The 22,603-nt window shown below is 39.2% G+C and overlaps 2 protein-coding genes across 4 annotated transcripts in view; one reads left to right on the plus strand and one right to left on the minus strand.

Moving 5' to 3' along the window:
* Positions 1-22,603, minus strand: part of LOC129236390 (cadherin-87A) — a 285,335-nt gene that overhangs the window by 10,134 nt on the left and 252,598 nt on the right. For all 3 annotated transcript variants that reach the window (XM_054870752.1, XM_054870751.1, XM_054870753.1), the window contains exons 9-19: positions 22,298-22,490; positions 19,487-19,599; positions 15,017-16,117; positions 14,275-14,783; positions 11,987-12,215; positions 8,441-8,662; positions 8,272-8,376; positions 1,837-2,436; positions 1,347-1,754; positions 1,089-1,279; positions 708-1,013 (exon numbers count right to left, since the gene is read on the minus strand). In XM_054870752.1, the coding sequence (XP_054726727.1) occupies positions 708-1,013; positions 1,089-1,279; positions 1,347-1,754; positions 1,837-2,436; positions 8,272-8,376; positions 8,441-8,662; positions 11,987-12,215; positions 14,275-14,783; positions 15,017-16,117; positions 19,487-19,599; positions 22,298-22,490 (3,977 nt within the window). The remainder of the gene's footprint in view (positions 1-707; positions 1,014-1,088; positions 1,280-1,346; positions 1,755-1,836; positions 2,437-8,271; positions 8,377-8,440; positions 8,663-11,986; positions 12,216-14,274; positions 14,784-15,016; positions 16,118-19,486; positions 19,600-22,297; positions 22,491-22,603) is intronic.
* LOC129236391 (uncharacterized) lies at positions 2,555-8,220 on the plus strand. The gene is made up of 4 exons (XM_054870754.1): positions 2,555-2,808; positions 2,874-3,004; positions 7,788-7,988; positions 8,071-8,220. The coding sequence occupies exons 1-4, from the start codon at positions 2,668-2,670 to the stop codon at positions 8,189-8,191; spliced, it is 594 nt and encodes a 197-aa protein (XP_054726729.1). The 5' UTR covers positions 2,555-2,667; the 3' UTR covers positions 8,192-8,220.

Consider the following 22,603-nt stretch of genomic DNA (forward strand, 5'->3'; position numbering starts at 1 on the left):
TCTGGGGTACCTGGCAGAAAGTCTATGGTATCTGCTGCAGCCGGTGGACCCCGCGTTTTGCCAGTGACTTAGCCTCTTCGTTGGCATGAAACTGTTTATGTATGTCTGCGAAACCGCACATCGTTAAGGTGTCTATTATGAAAATCCATTTGGTTCAGATGAGATTTGCAGTCTCTCATTAGTTCTGCTCTTGTTTCGCACGAATCTAAGTTCACTAAGAGCCTTGCGGTTTGAGCCTTAATTTGAGTCTTTATTTTTTCTTCTAAAACAATATTCACTTGGACAATTTTCAAGTCTAAAGCCTGAAATATTGGAGCGTCTGTGCGCATCACACAGTTTAGACTGAGCAACAGTGTGTCAAACTCGAGATGATTAATTGTTGCTGTAATTAGCTCAAAAACAGCTTTAAACATTTCCTAGGCATTTGGGGGAATAGTTCTTGGAATAACAAGTCCTTGGGTGAATATAAATCTGGTCCTTTCGGTAACGTAGACCCGACTGTAGTTAAAATAATTATTGACAGAATATTTCGGTGGCGTACTAGAGAAGTTTACGACGGAACCATTCAGTAATGAATTTAGCATCCGCATATTATGTCGATTTTAAGAACGCAAAGCTCTCGATCAGGCTTGCTCTTCAGTTGATAAGGAAAGAAGCATTTGCTATTCTTTATCCCTATTACGCTATCGCTTCACTTTTTTACTCACCTATCCAAACTTTTGTTGGTGTAAATGTCTCCAGTAGCTTTGTCTACAACAAAAGCGTTATCCTCATTACCCAGCAGCAAATAGTAATACACATCTCTATTGTGTTTACTACGCGCCGTTGCTTGTATGCGCCCAATCCTCACGTCGCGTCCACTATTTTCTTTGATGGATATTTTGTAGGGATTTGAGGCATCAGGGAATTCGGGGCGATTTTCGTTGGCGTCGACAATACTAATGCTAAGGAAACGTAATGTTTCGAAGGGCGTTGGATTGCCAGCATCGCGTGCCACCAAAATTATATCGTAACTGCGGAGTAAAGCACAAAAAACAAGCATTTAAGAAACGGGTCTGGCAAAATTAGTTGAAGTTTCATTCACTTACTTAGCGCGTTCTTTGCGATTCAACTCTCGCTTTGTACGCAGCTCGCCCGTAACAGAATCGATTCGAAATTCTTCGGTCTCCTGTACATTCTCATTGCTCACTTGCAGATGATAGGAAATGTAACCATTCTCATCGGTGTCATTGTCAGTTGCCTTGACGGTGAGCAGCAAATAATCACGTTGTACAATATCCTAAAAACAGAAAAAAGAATTAGACTTTTTGTGCTTTGCACAGAACCGCTTACGCAGCTTCACTTACACCAGGTATCTCTATGGTGGCATTCGAGAGTGCCGGTATGACGAACACCGGCCGATGCTGATTTACACCCATCACCGTGATCAATACCCGCGTTCGACTCTCCATTGTACCCGAGCCCTGAGTGTCACGTGCGACTACTTCCAGTGCGTACACACCCTTCTTGCCATTCAAGCTTTGCGCTGGATAAACAATACCGGTTTGGGCGTCGAGCCGGAAGAGACCTTGCTCATTGCCTGCTGTGATAAAGTAGCGTACATCGCCAAACAGACCCTCATCCGCATCGAGCGCTTTCACTTGCAACAATGCAGCTGGCGGATTAAATGCAGCATTCTCCGCCAATGTTGTCGTGTATTGGTTTTGTGTGAATATTGGCGCATTATCATTGACATCGAGCACATTGATGTGGATCTGCAAGAGTTGGGAAATAAATATAAAGTTAAATATAAATCAGTAAATACAGCACTAGTTTAATATATTTGAGTTTACGCACCGCCGCCGTTGCCGATTTCTGCACTGTGGCTGGCGCTTTATCTTGCGCCACAGCCGTCAATGTGATCTCACTGATCTTCTCACGATCGAGTATTGCCGCATCGGCTACCATTATACTGCCTGTGTACGCGTCAATGCTGAAATATTTGTTATTCTCGCCAATCAGCGAATATGTCAGTTCACCAAAGGTGCCGACATCGGCGTCGAATGCCTCCACCTTGCCGGCGACAGTGCCACGTGGTGAATTCTCTGTCACATTGAAATGATACTCTGTTTGGCTAAAGTGTGGTTCATTGTCATTCAAATTGATAATATCCACAGTGACTTCAGCTGTTGATGTGAGCGATGGTACGCCGGTGTCACTCACCGTGGCCACGAGTTTTACTTCCTTTATCGATTCATAGTCAATGCGCGAGATCGAAGTGATCACGCCCGTAGTCTTGTTGATGGCAAAATATGCATTCGGTGATATATTGTACTCGCCGATAGTGGAGTCATCATCGTAGGCCTGCAGAGTAGTCAGTACTGAGCCAATTGGTTGCTCTTCGGTCATCTGCAGTTTAATTACAGGGTTTTCGGGCGTCCATGGCGGATTGAATTTCTTGAAAATATGAGAATTTAAAAAATGGAGAATAGAAAATTAATTTTACTCACACTTAACAACACTATAAATCTTTCTCAAAGAATGTCAAAACAAAAAAACTAAAACAAAATTGAATTTTTTTGGTTTTTTTCTACAATAAAATATACAAAATTTACGGACGTACATGCTCATATATTTCAAAATTCAAAATTAGAGGAGTTCCACTTAAATTATGCTTTTTCGCAACGGATGGATACGGTTGTCATATCACAAATAGAGTCATGGGATATACCACTTGGAAAACTCAGAATCTTATTCATAAACATTTTTACTATATTATATAAAGCTGCTACATTGAATCCACGTAAACTTCGCACGGATATGAAAATAGTAAAAATCGACTTAGACGATTTTTTGTTGCAAAAAGTTTTGATGACTCGTTTTCAAATTTACAGATCTACAGTGTGTTGAAAAGGTCCTGCAGTAATACAATACTATCTGACTTCTATATCTTATTTGTATCACTGGTTATTTTTGCGAAATTCCTATTTGGCTATGTGAGACTCGCAGCAAACATTATAGCTATGTAAGTATGCAAAACTATTCGAAATAAGCTTACTCTATGATCAAAAAGTACCGCCAATGGGAATGTTTAATTTAAACGAACCGCTCACGTGGGATCCGGTCCATATTTTTTTCTTATGTTGGTAGAACTGTAAGACGCACATCTGTCACTTTTTAGCGCCAACGGATCATTAGTGTCTACCTGTACGTCGCAAACGGCCGGAAATGTGAGCAAACAATTCTTGGATTTTGCATGATGATAACGCGCCATCGCACCGAGCCCAAATTATGTTGGATTGTTTCACCAAACACCAAGTAAATACCATCGTGCAAGCACCGTATTCACCTCGTACGACTTCTTTTTGTTTTCCAAGTTGAAGTTACCACTTCGTGGAAGGAAATTTCAGTCGATAGAGGAGATCAAAGTGAATGCGACGAAGGAGCTTAAGGGCATCCCTTCGTCGGCCTTCCAGGTGTGCATGGAGGATTGGGTTAAGCGTTGCCACATGTGTGTTGCTTCAGACAGGTCACATTTTGAAGGAGATAAAATAAGTTTTCCTGAAATTTAACTCTGTTTTGTTTTATTGAAACATTCCCGGTACTTTCTGATCATGTATGTATATACACTTACGGACAAAATAATAGAATCGCGATATTTTGACCAGTTCTGACTGCTTTTTTTAAATTTTCATTAGCTTTTCGGAAATATATAACTCATTCTTTTTGTTTTAGTTTTTATAAATTTTTTATAAAAATATAACTCGTTCTACATGAGACAAGAACATTTGCATAGAATTTATGCAAGAAATTGGAACAGCTTTCAGCACCTTTATAAGAAATACAATTATACGAAAAAAACTCATTCTACAATAAATATTAAAGTGGTGCACAAGTCGACATATATGTGCTTTCAAGTCATTTGCTAAATTCACACAACAATGCAGTGTTTTGTTCTCAACTAACAGTAACAGGCAATAGCAGCTAGAGAGAAAACCAAATCATGCTTTTGTATGACTTGTTTCTCTCTCAGCATTGTCACAACACACATATTTCGGCAAGATAGCAATAAAAGCAATGACACTGAAAGGCAATGAAAAACAATTCAATTCAAACAAGTGAATTGTGTCAAATGTGGATTATTTACTTACATGAATTCCTGATATTTTAAAATCAAATAGGCAGTTAATGTTTGGTATGATGGTTTTGTAGAATAAAAATTAAATTCTGATTAATATTTTAATATAACTTACACTTTGCCTGCAAATATTCTTCTGCGCACTTTATTGGCTTTTAAATTTACTAAAAGCTGTCTTATTTCATAACTTCAATAGCTTTAAAAATTATTAATCGAAAGTTTACCGTTATTTATTAATATTCTCCCCTTAATACGCAAAAGTGCGCGGGGAGCGAAGAAATGTGTATGTTTGCAATTTTCATACATCTCGAAGGGGTGCTAATACACACTACGTACATACATACATATGACACCAATTCACACATTGTACTTGATGTCTTTCGGCAAGGCTTGTATGAGAATGTTTTTCTACCATTGCCATGCAAGCATATAAGCAGCGTCGTGCAATTCGTGCACTGTCGATAGAGCCGAAGTAGTATTGCTTGTTGAAGACAGTTTTTCTTCGTTGCTGTTCAAGTTGTGTGCCTACATTGCTTTTTGTCATCACAAACAGTGTCACATGCAATGTGTGAATTGTTGCTTTGTAATAAACAAGTCATTTGTGCACCACTTTAATAAATATCATGGAAATCAAACTTTCAAACATTGTACAAGATTTTTAAAAATTCGAAAAACTCTCATCAAAATTTCTAACTTTTTAATCAGAATTAAAAAAAAAATGTTTTTCGATCCTTTTTTCCCTGACGAATGCACGACATCTTTTTGTCACGTATATCCTTTGTTAAATCTTACTCCGATTTGAGGTGCGCATCTTGATATTGTTCCACCACAAATGGCGGATTTTATCCCGCCTCCGGAAGGCAGATGACCTTTCATGGCAACTCTAATATTCGTCATTGCCTCCTGAGGGCCGACCGCTACTAGAAAAAATATTTTTTGTCAGGTGTTTCATGCTCACTGGGGGTTTCGAAACTAGAACTACCGAATGATAGCCACGCACAAACCTATTCGGCGTTGGCGATTGCTAGAAATAGCACTAGATGGACGAACAAATTGAGTAAAGAGTGAACGTTTTATTTTTCAATAGTTGTTGTTGTTGTTGTAGCAGCATAAACATTGCCCATACTTACATACGGGGAAAGCTGCTGGAGTGGCAATCCTTGGCCGGATATAAATCTGGGTCGTTTCGGTAACGTAGAACCGACTGCCGTGGAAACGATTTTTCAATAGTATTATGGGGTGCCTTACAAGTGGTTCAAATTCACGTTTCTTTTTTTTTTTTAATCATTGATTTATGTCAAGACTGGCAGCTCCTCCCCGCCAGAAAGTGTTATATGGCCACGACTCGTACAATATTGCAAATTTATTTCCAGGCCGGTCTGTTGAATTTACTTAAAGAAGTTTCCTTCAAAATGAAATACTGCCGTTGCCGGTGCTCTAATAAGTATCATTTTCTTTTCCATGAAATAAAGTGAGCTTTACCCGCAGAGCCGACAAACTATTCCTCACTCCAAAGTTGTCTTTTACATCCACCTTTAAAGTTAGCTACTTTCATTTCCAAGTAACCTTTAACCTTGGAGGTTTAAGAAGCTTGTAAGAGAATGGCATATTACATATATTGGGCTACAATATTAGTGATCAATTGAGATAACGGCAGGAGTATTGCCATTGAGGCCATCTAACGATAAGCCTAGAAAGCAAGATGATTAGTATCCTGCGGGTGCTGTGCATTTACATATGTTTGGTATCGACTTGTCGGGTTCTATCCCGATGCTAGTGTTATACGGGCCTCCCGAGGCAACTCGAGTTTTTCGTGTACGCTGGATGCCGGTTCGTGTCCGATCTATGAACGGGATCATGAGACGAGGGCTTGTGAAGGTGTTAATTGTCTTTCATTGAAGGTCAATGATTGAAGTATTCGCCTTGACTATGTTTTTGCAAAAAATTGCTTGTGGTTAACATTCATGGTTCCTGTCTTGGAAACATAATCCAAAATTAGCATAAAGATTTCAGATTATTCGTTCAACGGGTTCACTTCATTCAGCAATTCGAAGAAAAGGACCATCCGTTTGATTATCGCTTCTCCGTTTGAGCCTTAGAGTAATTCGAATTTAACGTTGGATTCGGTCGAAAAATAATCTCTTTTTAATCTTTGCAGCTATGCTAACCTCTTAGGTTGGAAAAACATACAATGAAAGTCATCTTTTTAGACTAGTTAGAAAAAAAATTGCCACATCTGAGAAGCGAAGAATCCACTCGCAAATTTTGAGGGGTAGAGAATGGCAGCATCGTTTTTTTTAACCGATTTGAAACAATTCGTTTTTTTTGTCGGTGAGATGCCCTGAAACATCGATGTTATATGGGCAATAGAGAAAGGATTATGTCTTTAACATGACTATCGTTCGATCAATTTGTTCTTGCAAAGTTTGGTTGACAAGACTAGCTACCTGGGTCCCAGCTGTGGTTGCCACAACCGTAAATACGCGAGATATTCGCCTTTTCTAATTAAATTAGGTTATGTTAAGTGACCCCAAGGCCCCTACATTTGATTTCCATCCCTAAAAAAGTTACTTAAACCACTTAGATATTTTTAAGAAGGTAACTAGTCGCTCCGGCGACCGCCGTAGCCGAATGGGTTGGTGCGTGACTACCATTCGGAGTTCAGAGAGAGCGTTGGTTCGAGTCTCGATGAAAATGAAGAAAACGTTTTTTCTAATAGCGGTCGCCCCTCGACAGGCAATGGCAAACCTCTGAGTGTATTTCTGCTATGAAAAAGCTCCCCATAAAAAATATCTGCCGTTCGGAGTCGGCTTGAAACTGTAGGTCCCTCTTCTTGTGAATCAACATCAAAACGCACACCACAAATGGAAGGAGCCCGGCCAAACACCCAAAAAGGGTGTACGCGCCAATTATATATATATAAATAACTAGTCGCTCCAGTGAGACATTTCGAAAATTTCTCAGTTCTTCAAAGAAATAATCGCCAAGATATTTGCCCTATCTTCTTTGAAGTGCAGGACATTCACAGAGGAGAGGTTGTGCCGCCTCAATTTCTTCTTCATCTCCACAACTCCTACAGAAGTCATTGTGATGTAGGGTGGCTAGGGTTCCAATAGTGCAATGACCCGTTATAGCACCTGTGAGGACGCTGGTAGTTCATCTGTTGAATCTAAGCAGACATTTTATCCTTTTAAGATTCAGTCTTGGCCGGAGCGCTTTGGAGACCCTGCAGCTAGTAGTCAGAGATCACCTTCTATTGGTTGCCGCGATTCCGCTCAAGTCAATCGCAGTGTACAGTTCGTATAGAGAAATGCTTATGTCCTCTACCACTCGCTGAAGGTCAAGCTGAGCTGAGAGTCTTTCCTTGCCTACTCATCCGCTCTTTCATTTCCCTCCACTTCAGAGTGGCCGGAGACCCCACAAAGTGTTGTGTTGTTGGATAAGCGACCTCTTGCATTCTTTAACAATAAGCTACTTGTACAATGTGTCGAAGAAGTTCAGTCTTATCGCGAATTATAGTAAATGCGAATAAATTATTGTAGTTTCATAAATTACAACGAATTTCGTCATAAGGCCGGTTGATTTGATTGGTTATGATTTTTTTGTTTCTTAAAAATAAAACTTGAATTTGGACCACTTTGAACTACGTTTTCTCTTCTAATTTTTATAGATTCCCTATTTTAGCGGAAGAAGGCCGCGAGCTACTGCTACCATCCATTTTGGCCCAAGCAGTGGAGAACATATTCTTTTGCGCATTGGATGTCATAATTGGCAGCATAACTGTTCGCTATTTTATACCATGCAAATTTCCCTTGTTCGTTATATATCTGGCAAAAAATATAATACAAGTATCCATTGGCTTATCAGTACTGTGAGTATTTGGAATTAATTTAGGAAAACAAGTTCCACAACTGAAATTCTTATTTACATTACCTCTTCTGCCCTTCGTTTAGTAACATATACATCGACCTTTACAATAATCTAAGCTACAATATAGGTTATAATGATTCGGATAGCTCACTGGAAACCACAAACAAAAATGAATTATTTTTGCAAAAAGAGAGCTTAGCGTAACAAAAAAAAAAAAAAAACAAAAACAAAAATAAAGAAAAATGTAAATCTGTAAAAAAATGATGTTAGCGCAATTCCCTTACCGGTGGCGTTTTATTGACATCCGTAATCTGTATGTTAAGCAGTCCACGGCCCTGCTGTACAGTGGGTGCGGTGCTATCCGTTACAAGCACATTGATTCGTATGACCTGCAGAAGGTAGAACAAGTAAATACAACTGAAATGAACTCTTGAGATTAGAGGTCAGACTTACGGCAAAGAGTTCTCGATCCAACTGCTTGTTCACGATCACTTGTCCTTTGCGATTTATGGAAAAGTATTCTTTAAACTGTTCACTGTTTGGCACTTCTTTGCCATCTTTGTCGATGGCAGTAATATCAGTGCCTGCGAATTCGAGTGCGCTGTACGTGGGCACATCGGGATCGAGTGCGACCAGAGTGTGGACTAATGTGCCAACAGGAGCATCCTCGGGGACCTAAAGGGTAAAAGCAGAGAAAAATATTAAATAAATTGTACAATTTTCACAGCTTTTGCAGTAAAAATAAATGATCTTAAAAATTAAGATAAAATCAAATAATGAATTCAATAAAAGATTCGAGAGGGCATCGGCTAGACACACTCCAGGGAGTTTGTATTGGGAGGTTGAATTAGTTTTAAAGGTTTTTTTTTCGAAGATTTGGTGCTTTATTGTGAAAAAACGGTACAAAATATTTTATTCGAAGTATTGGCCATCGCTAGCTACAACTTTCGCCCATCTTTCGGGCAATTTCCGGATGCCGTTTCTCCAAAATTCTGGCCGCTGCTTGGCTATCCATGACTCAACCCATATTTTGGTAGCCTCGTACGAGGAGAACCGCTGGTCCGCCAAATCGAGACTCATATGCCGGAACAAATGATAATCGGAGGGAGCTATGTCTGGACTATACGGCGGGTGGGGTAACACTTCCCAGCCAAGCGTTCCAAGGTATTTTTTGACAGGTTGAGCAACATGCGGCCGAGCATTGTCATGTTGCAAAATAACCTTGTCGTGCCTTTTTACCGTTTCCGGCCGTTTTTCTTTCAATGCCCGGCTTAAACGCATCAATTGCAGTCGGTAACGATCCCCCGTGATTGTTTCGCCCGGTTGGAGCAGCTCAAAATATACGACGCCGACCTGATCCCACCAAATGCAGAGCATGATTTTCTTGCAGTGAATATTCTGCTTGGCCGTCGACGTTGATGCGTGGCCGAGCAAACCCCATGATTTTTAGTTTCGTGCAGCAAGTTGTGGCCAAGTGTCGGGTAAGTTTTTTTAAAGGTATTAAATTTTCAACACTTTTCCATTACAGTGAGAGGGATTGAATCCCTTTCTACCTAACTTCGAGAGTAAGCCGTTGCTCTACAATTGTCATCAAATGGCATTTCCAGCCAGATCGATGGTTTTCGGTGTAGTTGGAGTCGTAAGTTTTCATTATGTGGCTTAAAATGTCACTTCAGGACGATTTTCGAATCCATCCACATAGTATATCTACTGTTACAGATACCAATATGGGATCAGACTGTGCTGGCGAATTTCGTTATGAGGAGAACTACATAATTTAATCCCTGGACAGCAGGAGGTAAAAAGTAATTAATTGATGTAGTTGTTGTTGCAACAACATTCTCCAAAATGGGTCAGTTTTTGGCCATATAAGCTATAAATCCGCATTATTTCGGTAGCGTAGACCCGACTATCGCAGGAGATTCGTAGAGGAGACTCGTTCGCTTTGCGTAGTTTATATACATGAGTCTGCGACGAGTGTGCGCTTTTCGAGGCTCCATAAAATGATATAGATTTGTTGTAAAATATTTGCAAACTATATCCTTTAAGCGAGGTGAATGGGTTTGACCTGTCCATTAAGTCATAGCTATTGCAAAAAAATGTCAGCTTGTGCGAACATGGAGGCTGAGGTCGAGCAACAGAAGAGATATTTGATCGTTTCAGACCCGCTGAGAAGTTTTCAATGGCAAATATGACAAGCTGTCGTTTATGTCGTTTCCATTGAATCCCGAGAATTTTAATGACATTTGATTATTTCAATTAAAAAACTCGGATCTCTCCTTATGCTTATGCCGAGGCGCGACCGCTATTGAAAAAGACTTTTTCTTAATTTTGATCTTTCACCGAGATTCGAACCGACGTTCTCTCTCTGAATTCCGAATGGTTGTTAACCACCATTCGGCCACGGCGGCCGATATATATCGCCGGATAAATAAATCAATCACTAAGAAAACATCAACTATAGACAAAATTGAGTTTCGTGCGATATTAAGTTCATCTCTAGGTTAGGAAAAGCCCCACAGATTATTTTGGAAGAGTTCTGTTTACGCGAACTCTGGCCCGGAAAAACAAAGACTTTTAAAAGACATACAGGAAAAAGGAACCGCGATTATTCATGAAGTATAAAAGATATACATTTAAATTTCTTTTACATGAAAGTATGTACAAAACTACGAGTCGCAATGACTCAATAAGCCGTGTAGTCTTCATAGTTGTCGAGTATAGCCTGGCATCTTCTTCATGCTTTGAACCAGCTTTTCTGCATAGCTCGTCGACAAACAGGGCCAGATTTTGCGAACTTGACACAAGAGTTGCTGTAAATCATGGCCTGGCCTTTCGACCTTCTCATAATTCCTCATACATTTTCAATGGGGTTGGCGTATGGCGTGACGCAATTTTCATGTTTTGCTGTGTTTTTCTGAGAACAGTGGTTTTGATGATGTGGGACGGTAGGGCATGTTCGCCTTTTTCAGTCGTTGTTCGATGGTATTGATACTCACATCTATTCCCTTTTTAGCAGAAGAGTCCCACGTTGGACGATCATTTTATTCTGCTTTTTTGTCGTCACTCGCTTCAAGCTGGGCTTGGAAAAGTCATCAACATTTTTGTACATCTTATACCGCTGATTCCACATCACAACAAACTTTTTTGATTTTTTAATTACTTTTGTAGCCGCGGCGTAAGATAATTTCTGCCCTTTCGAATGCGACAAAAAAATACCGCCTCAAAACGCTTTGAAACGTTTAGTTGCGTTTACGGGAAAGTTTCGAACGACACTAACCTCAGTTAGCACTGGCATCGTAGCCCTTGAGTGGAACTATTATGCAGCAAAAAGCAGAACGAAATACATCTTGAAGTTACAAGAAAAAAAGCCGGTTATTTTCTTCTGACACAGACTGTAGTCTACTAAAGAAAGGTGGAGTTAATTTAAAATGATTAGCAAATTTGCTGAAAATGTAAGCAAATTGCATTGTCGAGCAATTGGATATTTTCCATGCTCATCTTGGTATGCCTGGGATCTGCGCAAGATGAGTGCCGAGAAGACTTGCATCACTGCAGTAAGCAGAACTAGTCGAAGCAGAAGTTTATGCAGCAGTGCATTTAAAAGCTGCAGCCTCGCAAAAGGAGTTTACGGTACATAATCGGCTGCAAAGATTATATGTAGATACAGTTATTTGGAATTTAAAAGTCTTCTTTCTCGCTTTAAAAATGTTGCAGACAACCTATGGGGACTCTGCTCTATCGCGTGCACGTGTTTTCCAGTGGTACAAATCGTTCAAAGTGGGCCGTACATCAACCCAAAAAAACCACGCCAAAGTCGCTCAAAAATTAAGGTTATGCTGACCGCTTTTTCTTCATTCCGAGACCTTTTAATTTCCCCACGCATGTTTCGGTATTCAAAATTCAAACACAAAAACTTCAATAAATATATGTACAAGTATATACGAGTATGTATTTGAATAAATACACAAATAAATAAATAAACTCTCAGCTACTCACATCTGCATGCTGCGTGGCCGGTGTAAAATACGGATCCTTATCGTTGCTATTGTTTATGTTGACCGTAAGCATAGTTGTGCCTGATAGGCTTGGTGTACCCAAATCAGTTGCCAGCACCTCGATTTGGTAGGTATTACGTCGATCATAATCCAACTTGCGCGATACGAAAACATCACCAGTACGTTCGTCAATACGAAAATCATTAAAGCTGCCATGTTCAATGCGGTATCTGAGGGTGAAAATTTAGTAAAGAGATAGGCAGGAAAAATATAATTAATATTATAAGGGATTTAGCACGAGAAAGAAAAGACTGGCGCGCTTTGTAAAACTCGGCCAAAATGGCGTAAGTGGTTCCCGCGCCAATCAAGAGAAGAAGAATTTTATAAAGGGCATCCATTAAAAAATAACAATAATTGGCACGTACGCTTCTTTTAGGTGTTTGTCCGAGCTCTTCCTCCTATTTATGGTGTGCGTCTTGATGTTGTTTCACAAATGGAGTGACCTACAGCTTTAAGCCGTCTCCCTACGGTGAATGGGAGGAGCCGTGGAACGAGCACTTTTTCTATCATTTTGGTGTTTCATGCACGGAGATTCGAGCCTAGGCACTCCCGAATGGTAGTCACGCACCAACTCACTCAACTACGGCGGCCGCCTACCCATTAAGACTACCTATTTTGATGTTAGTGCCACTCAGTGGTATTGCTTTACAGAAGTCATATGCGTACCTTGAGGTTGGCTTCATGTTGGCTAAAAATAATCTTGCGTTCTTTGAATATTGAATCCCGCAGTATTAAAGAGAAATTTCTGACAAAGTAATCTATAATTTTTTCTCCCAAAAGTCTCAAAAACATTTTTTAATGAAGCTATTAAGGGGTAACACCACTGTAGAAATTTCAAAAAATTGATTTTTTTTTTATAAGCTTAAAAAATTCTTTGAACCTTTTAAAATACAGAACAAAAAGTTTTATACGTTACCGAAGTCTATTTCATAAATATTTTAAGCTTTTAACCAAGCGTTAGTGACTGCTACCTAACGAGTTCTCCAAATTTCCAAACTTTAAACGCGTTTTTCTCAAAACACGTTTTCTGAAATTGGCACGCAGCATAACTCAAACAATTTTAAATATTTTTAACCAGGATTTTCACTACGTCTGTATAATAACCTTCTTAAGAGAAGAGCGTAGGGGATTTTCGACAGATTAATTTAAACGATTGTTATAATTATTTAAGTGCCGTTTTTTTAGTCCAAAATAGAGTTTTTTCCTTCAAATGCTTGCTAATTCCACAAAAATAAATATTTTTTAAATCCCCTACGTGTTTCTCTAGCTATTCTTATCTAGATTAAGAAAAAAAATGTTTCTTTGTTCCAGATTAAAATTTGCACCCTCTGTGCTGCGTGCCGCGGAGCTCCTTCAAGAGAAACCACATTACAAAAATGTCTCCAATGCCGCCATTTTGTAAAATTTTTCGATCAAACTTTGTAGTTTTGTATTTTAGTATATATGTAAGTAATAACTTCCCAAATCAGAGTGATTGTTTCCCCTTTCCTTCTATACAAAAAAATTCTTTAAAAATCGTGTTTATTTTACGCGTGTACAGTGGTGTTACCCCTTAAGAGAAACGTACAGAATTTCAGTACTCTAGGAGCACTCCTTCAATGTTTTTGCCAAGAACTTAAGGAACCATACCACTGTTCGCCGAGGCAGTCCATATTTTCCTTTGCCCTCGAACTTTTTGAGTCAATGGAATTTTGAGATACAGTGAAACTTCCCTTGAGCGGGCACTTACTGTCAGCCAATTTTTGTCCGCCCAAGAGAAGTGTCCGGGAGTGCGTAGGTTTGAATCTCCGTGCATGAACATCAAATAATAGAACAAGTTTTTCTAATAGCGACCGCCCCTCGGCAGGTAATGACAAACCTCCGAACGTGTTTTTGCCATATTTCAGCTCGTCCTAAAGAACAATTTGCCTTTCGGAGTCTGCTTGAAACTGTAAGTGCCTCCATTTGTGGAACAGCATCAAGACGCACACCACAAATAGGAGCAGGTGCTCGACCAAATACCCAAAAAGAGCCATAATAAATTAAATGAATAACCGATTTTACATATAAAATAGTATAGCTGCAATGGTAGTTACTCGTAGGAGCGACTCTTTGGAATAGATATTAGTGACATTTAATACACAAAGATATCGCGACGCCTTTAGTAGACCATCCACATCAGATACGAACGCTCATAAAGTAGATGCTTTAAAATACTTAAATTTTATAAAGAAAATCTTTAGCACCCACCTTATTTCTGCATTTTTGCCCGAATCTAAATCCTCTGCTTGGAGCTTCTCCACACTTGTGCCAATTTCTGAATTCTCCTCCACCACTGCAGAGTACTCTTCGGCAAGGAAGCGTGGCGCGTGATTATTTACATCGCGCACCGTTATATTTACACCACAATTGGTAGCGAAGACGCCATCATTTGCCTCCACGGTAAACACCAAATAGTCGCGCTTCAGGTGTGTCACATCGAGCGTCGCATTTGGACGCACAGTTATTTGACCGGAACGTTTGTCAATAGCGAAAATGCTTGCGATTTGATTATCACCAATAATGCGGTAGCTAATGTCGGAAATGGTGTCGGCATCGCGCGCCTTCACCACCAACGGCGAGTCAAATACGTGTGCACCCTCATCGACGGCGGCGCGATACAGCGGACTCTCACACACAGGCGGCGAATCATTGGCATCGGTTACTGAAATGCGCAGCGCTACTACGGATGTTTGGCCTTGACCGCCGTCATCTGTTGCCTGCAAAATGAGACGAACAAAGTGAAACCGAAATTAAATTCAAAGCATACATACAAATGAGTCAAGACAAACTTGAAACTTAAAATCGAAGTCACATAATTGCAAATGAATTTCAAATAACTACCACAAACTTGCCCGGCCTGAAACCTGAGCACTGGCAAGAACAGAAGCAATAAAAAATATGCAATACATAACAATAGCAATAAGAACTACGCGTGTTAGCTGTCACTCACTTTGTATGACAAAAAGTACGTGGTCTCCGTTTCGTAGTCGAGGCACGTACTCGGCAACTCAGCGCCTATGTTGGTTTGGGCTGTTGTCGGAACAGAGGAGGTGTAAGTTGTGCTAGTTGTCAACGCTGGCGACAAGTGGGATGGTACTGTTGGTACTGTTGCTACTGCTGGCGCTGTTTGTGCTGCTGCTGCTTCACTAATGACATCGTTAATGCTGCTGCGTGCTTCCGATTGTGTCACCACAGTATACTCTACCGTTGGCTCTGTGTTGATTTCCAATGCATTGAATAACGCAGCGGGCGGGTCATTATCCTCCACCGATGACGATGAGGATGCCACCAAATGACTGTAGTTATCCATATCTAAGAAAGGCAGTAGCGATGCATAGTCGGCTGCTTCGGCCTGTGTGTGCAATGCGCGTCGTTGACGCCCTACTCTACCACTTGTACCACCGGCAGCCGCATGACAATCGGCCAACGTTATTACACCCGTCTGCTCATTAACATGAAAAAGTTCTGCACCAGTGCCCGAAAGGCTATAACGTATTCCGGCATCACCATACTGCCCTGAGTCTACATCCTTTGCGGTGATGGTGGTGATATATTGACCTGGAAGCGCTGCTTCAGATATACTTGCCGAGTAGGATTCATGTTCGAAAATTGGTTTATTATCATTTGCATCCAATACTGTTATTGTGATGGTTGCAGTTGAAGATAGCTTCGGATTGGTATCCGTCTCCTCAGCAATGACAAGCACGATGAATTTACGCTGATTGGGATTCTCATAGTCGAGTGTGCCATTGCCGACGCGTATATTGACTTGTGAGAAACCGTTGACAAATTTTGGTTCCACTTCAAACACGCCAGATACATCATCCAAACGAAGTGAGAATTTCGAATTGATGCCAACATCACGATCCGTCACATTCATGTCGAGTGCAAGGGGTGTGCCCGGTGCAGTATTCTCTTGCAGTGACACTTCGTACTCTTTCTTATTGAATGTGGGCGGTGAATCGTTAACATCGCGTATGGTTACAGTCGCTTGGGCGGTAGTGCTGGTAAGTGGATCGCTACTGGCTATACCGTTAACAAGCTCGCGGGCCTGGAAAGAAAATAGCAGAAAAGAGCGCAAAGGAAAAAAATGTAGGTATATTTCGGAATTTAAAGTGAATTACTTGTATTTTAAGACTGGAAATAAAACAAGGCGATTTTTTTTAACTATTTTTGACTTTTTTTGGAAGACTAAGGAAAGGTTTAAGGAAAATCTCAACGGATTTAGACTTCTAAGGTATTATTGCTAAATTATTTTCGCATCCAAAAATTAATTAGCTTTAGCCAAGAACTATAGGATAGTATAGGGAACTCAACTCGTAGGGAACGTAATGCTTGCTTAGGAAATATTTTTTGAACGCGCTCTATTCTATTAATCTAAAGTTGGCGGTAAGGTCTCCAAATGTCCTCTAAGTGAGAACGAACAAGAGCGGTAAAAAGAAGTTTTTACAGTCAGTAACATAAATAAGTATACAGGAGCCTGATTTACGGGATTGTTTGACGCTAACGCTTTCCTTAATACATATGTAATCAAAATATTTTACACATGGTAATTGAGTACTGGGATACGCTTTCATATGCGCCTTAATTTAGCTGTAAATTTTAGGTACCGTTATCCACGCTTTGCTTTGTCTTTGATGCCACAAAAGTTAGTATACAGCAAACGATTATTCAGCTAGCATAACATTTATTTTTACGTATTAAAAGGAAATAATTAAAGTGAGTAAAAAATTAAGGGAAGTACGTTTTATATTAATTTTTGCGATATTTTTAGTAATGGCACCAAGAGGAAAAGAGCTTTCTGATGATTTAAAAAAACTGATTATAAAATATCACAAGGAACATAAATCATTGCGAGAAATCGGTTGTTTGATAGATAGGAGTTTTGCTACAGTTCAAAAGTTTGTGAATAAATATAAACGTGCGGGAAGCACCACTAATAAAGAGCGTTGGGGGCGTCCGCCGCTTTTAAGTCCCAGAGAAAAAAGCTTAGTTGTACGGAAAATCAGGACAAACCCCAAAATAAGTGCCCCCAAATTGAAATCTGAAATTGAAAATGAGACTGGAAAACAATTAAGCACCCAAACTATTCGCCGGGTTTTGCATAGTGCTGGTTATCATGGGCGTAATGTTAAGAAAAAGCCCTTCGTGAGTAGTGTCAATCGGGTTAAACAGATTTCATTTACAGAAGATCATGAAAAATATGACCAAACGTTTTGGAACCAAGTCATATTTTCTGATGAGTGTAAGTTCAGTATCTGTGCATCTGATGGCCGTGAAAAAGTTTGGAGAAAAGTTAACGCGGAATTGGATCCAAACAATATGACCGGCACTGCGAAGCATGGAGGGGCTCTGTGATGGTTTGGCGATGTATGTCTGCGAACGCGGTTGGAAACTTGGTATTTATCGAAAATATTATGGACCGATATGGTTATTTAAATATTTTGAAAAATATTTTAAGAGAAAGCGCTACGAAATTGGGCCTTGGAGCAACGTTTATCGTCCAGCAGGATAATGACCCCAAGCACACATCCAACATTGTACAAGAGTGGCTGTTATACAATGTGCGAAAACAGCTGAAAACACCCCCACAGTCCCCGGATATCAACCCAATCGAACATTTATGGGAACATTTGAAGCGGCAAATACGTTAACATCCCATTAGAAATAAGGAACACATGAAAAAACGTCCTTCAAGAGGAATGGAATAAAATACCACCAGCTGTAAAAGCTAATGGTTATCCTACCAAATACTAGGATTAGGTTTTAATTATGTTTTCGATTTCACAAATTAATATTATGATGAACTGTATACTTATTTTTGAGACAATAATTTTTATAAAGTTTAGTATAAAAAGCTATAATTTGGTTGCTTTTTAAAATTTTGTCATTATTTGGATTAAATATGATTTTTGTATTTCATTCATGTAAATAAAACACAATTTTGTTATAACTTAGGTTGTTTGAAGGAGTGTATACTTACTTCTGTCACTAACTGTAGGTATACAGATCAGAAAATTCAGATGTATTGCGACAAATGAAGCCTAGAATCGAATACGATTTTGAAAGAATAAAATTAATGTGACCACTGAAGGAAAATTTCGTATCGAATAAAATTCCAAGATCCTTAAACTCTGCTACACTTAATATGCAAAGTTAGAGGTAGGCGCATGAGGTCCCGGTACCAACGATTAAGATTGTTCAAGTCGAGTTGAAGCTTCTCAGCATCCGCTGAGTTCTTAAGAGATAAGACAATTTTTAAATCATTCGCGAAGAGCAAGACATTCGAAAAGGTACAAAATTTGTTTATGTCATTGATAAAAATGACAAAAAGTAGTGGCCCTAAGATGCTCCCTTGGGGGACACCTGACGTAGCAACAAAGTGGTTCGATAAAACCTCATCGATTTTTACCACGCATCGTCTGTTCGTCAAATATGACTAAAGCCATTGCAGAAAGGTGGAGTGAAAGCCCAAGCAAGCTTACTTGTTTACTAGAATCTCGTGCGACACTTTGTCAAATGCCTTAGAGAAAGAAGTCAGTGTAAACGCAAACAACTTCGCTAAAACAGCTAGATTAGTAGCTGTAGAGCAGCCAGTTACAAAACCATGTTGGTTTGGGTTAATTAAAGATTTAACCAAAAAATATAATAAATTTTGTCTTTTACAACGCATTCAAACAGTTTAGAGATGCTTAATAGCTTGCAAATCGGCCTATAATTACGAACATCATCTCTTTCTTCCGCTTTTAAAAAAAGGTGTGATGAGTGTAAATTTCAATTCATTTAAGGAAGTGCCCATAGATACAGATTTGTTAAAAATAAGCTCAAGAGGAATTGCCAACGCTGGACAATTCTTGAGCAAGATAACTGAAAGACCGTCAGAATTTGTATGTGACGAAGGTTTGAGAGAAAGCATCCCCTTGAAAATGTCATCAGATGAGATGTGCAAATTGTCAAAATTTAGAACTGAAGACATCCCGGATGAAAAGTCCGAAAACGCCTCATCAACCGAGACATAAATCGACATATAAAAGTCTGCAAATAAGTTAGCTGCTTTGGCAGGTATAAATTGATCTTCCAACATCATCGAATCAGGTATGTATACTCGAACTCGACCTTTTAGATTTGGCAAAATTCCAGAACGACTTAGGATAAGCTTGGATGTTCCACTCAGTGTTAAATATGTATATACTTTTTGAAAAGCAGATTAGTTAAGGACTTGAATTTGTTTTGGAAATGCTTGTACTGACTTGAAACTGACTGATTACTAATTGCTTTAAATTTCTCTAGGTATTTATTTTTAAATTTTTTTAATTTCTTGTTTCGACTTATTACAGCGCTTCTATTTTAAAGGAATTTTGTTAATGCATTATTGGTTTAAGGTAAGAAAATACGTATTTCATATTGTTATTCAACTTACCCTAACAGTGAGTGTTATTAAGCCTGTGCTATCGGGAAGCGCCTCACGATCCAAAGGTTTAGCTGTACGCAATTCACCGCTCTTCTCATCCAGTAAAAAGTAGTCCATCGGATCTAAAAGTATCATTAAAAATGCAACGATGGTCAATCAAGATATAGATATGTATGTAAAGGGTTTTTCAATTGGCGCGGGTCGATTTTGGCACCCTGTGGCAGCCATTTTGTTTTGGTGACATCTGTCAAATCTTTTGTTTATTATTCAGTTGTTTATGCCAAATCATCATGGCAAGTTACACGATTAAACAGCACGTTCAAATGATAAAACTTTATTATCAAAATGAGTGTTCATTAACGCAAACGTTGCGCGCATTGCGCCCATTTCTCGGTAGACGTGGTGGCCCTTCCAATTTCTTATGGCCCATATTCAACCATTGGACCTAGACGACATGTGGTTCCAGCAGGACGGCGCTACGTGCCACACAGCAAACGCCATTTTATTCCATTTCAACATCTACCCGCCCTTATTGAAAAACCCTTTATATATGTATGCAGTTACAAAAAGGAGAAATAGAATTACAGAAAATTTAATTTGACCTAAATTTATTACAAATAGCAAAATGCTGATTTGCTACTTTTTTTGCATGTAAAATGAGAATTTCACTATAATCCCGTAGAATGTACTAATTTTTTTGCTTTGATTGTATAAAAATTCGAATTGACCAAATGTTTTCCAAAGACTTCTAATGGCTCGGCCTTGAAATTTACTTCTTAGCAAGGAAGACCTACGGGAAAATCAAATGGTTATATGGGAATTTTGTGAATTAAAACATCTAATTGAATTAAACCTCTCCGCGTAGCGTCGAGAATGGTCATTCCAATAACGTTACGAATCAATTTTGGTTTCTTATAGCGAGTCGAGTTTCAATACAGAATCGAGGTGAGTACAAGAAAGTATTTATTTAAATGCATAAAAAATCCGAATTTATTTTATATCGGAAGCACTGCATATCAAATTAAATCGGATCAATACGGCTTTCTCGAATAAAAATTACTTATAGAAGTGCCATCGAGCGTTAATGCGTTTATCGAGACCCCGAATGCAAGTATTTTCGGTGCTAATTGGCCTTTGCAGAATATACTCACTAGCCACCTTAGCAAGGATCGAGGTATTTCTAAAACCTCCGCCGTACTTTTGGCATATGATCAATATTTACGGTAATCACGATCCATCAAATACAACTTGTAAAGAGTGGTTTCGACGCTTTCAAAGTAGAAATTTCGAAGTGAGTGATAAGGATCACGAAGGGGCACCGAAAAAATTCAAAGATACTCAACTACACCAATTATTGGATGAAGACGAATGACGAACCCTTGATGATATGTCTAAAGAGTTGGGTGATGACAGATCAACCGTCAGTAAACGTTTGCACGCAATGGTAATGATCCAGAAAGCAGATAACTGGGTGCCACATCAATTGAAGGAGAGGGATATCGAGAGACATTTGGGGACATGTGAATTTTTTCTTGAACGGAGAAAAAGAAAAGGTTTTCTGCACCGCATCGTCATTGGCGATGAAAAATGGATCTATTATGATAACCCTAAGCGTCGAAAATGTAGGAGCCTGCCAGGTGAACGGATCTTTTCGGCAGCGAAAAAAAATATCCCTGCTTCAAAAGTTATGTTGTGCATCTGGTGGGATCAGAAGGGTGTCATCTATTATGAACTCCTAAGCCATCTGAAACCATCATTGGCGATCGTTACCGACTACAACTAATGCGTTTGAATCGAGCTCTCAAAGAAAAGCGGCTCTCAAAGACATGACAAACTGTATTTGCTGCATGACAATACCAGGACACACGTTGCTAAATCGGTCCAGAAATATGTAGAGGGGCTGAATTGGGAAATCGTGTCCCAACCGCTGTATTCCATAGACATTGCACCTTCGGACTACGATCTGTTCCGATCAATGCAGTCAGCCCTTATTGGAGAGCAGTTCACTTTTTACGAGGGCATCGCAAACTGGCTCAATGAATGGATCAAGTCAAAAGAACTCGAATTTTTCGTCAGAGGAATCCGTATGCTGCCTGAAAGATGGAGTAGAGTTGTAGCTTCCAATGGCACATACTTCACATGATATCATGTATTGTTTAATTGTTTAAATGATTCGCAACTTTGGCTAAGAAAGGACAGAAACTTATTCCCATAAATTCTAAACTTTGTACAAAATTCTTACAAAATTTAATAAATTTCAAAAAATTATCATCCAAATTTTAAATTTTTAATTTAAACCAGAATCTTTAGACAACTTCTGAGTATGCAGTTTTATGGCCCATTCATTTCTAGTATAATAAGTGTGTGTTTGAAGTCGGAAGCTTTATATGAAATTTTATTTATTGATAAAAAATTGTCAAAAATCATATGCGATTTTTGAGCCACTTCAAATTTTCAATTCACTATAGTACAATCGACTAAAAGTGCATCCCATGATTTTTTCAATTCTTGAGTTATAACAAGGAATCTGGATTGTCTCTAAGATGTATTTTTACACAGTATATGGAATGCAAACATTTATTCCAGCTTCCGCGAGGATCGAAGGGCCACACAAATTATATTTATAACTATTTAATAAATGCAAAAATGACTTCATTATTCGTTTCTGGTAATGGCGAAATTGCGCTTGCATCTTGTGTTAATGCACGCACATACATACATACATACATACGTTGTTAATCGCCTTTTCAGCGCTCAATAATTTATCAGATAATTGCGTAAGAAGCCACCTCCATTAATCAACTTAATTATTGCACTTACTCGTTAACAAATCGTAAACGATTTTCCTCGGCTCGCCTGTATCGCCATCGCGCGCCTGCACCTTCAGCACCAGCGTGCCAATGGGACTATCCTCGTCGATGACCGCCGACAAGGAGCCCTGAAATACAGGCGGCTTATCTTGTATATCCTTAACACGTACTTCGAAATTCGTTTGTGATTTATGTACGCCATCCTAAAGAGGGTGAAAGAAAACAAGACCAAAAAAGAAAAAAGGACACGTTGGTAAGTAAGAAAGAAAAGTAAAGTAAAAATTGTTAAACGCTTAATTGCACATTAAAAAGTCGC

This window comes from Anastrepha obliqua, chromosome 1 (assembly GCF_027943255.1).
Source record: "Anastrepha obliqua isolate idAnaObli1 chromosome 1, idAnaObli1_1.0, whole genome shotgun sequence".
Classification (NCBI taxonomy): Eukaryota; Metazoa; Arthropoda; class Insecta; order Diptera; family Tephritidae; genus Anastrepha; species Anastrepha obliqua.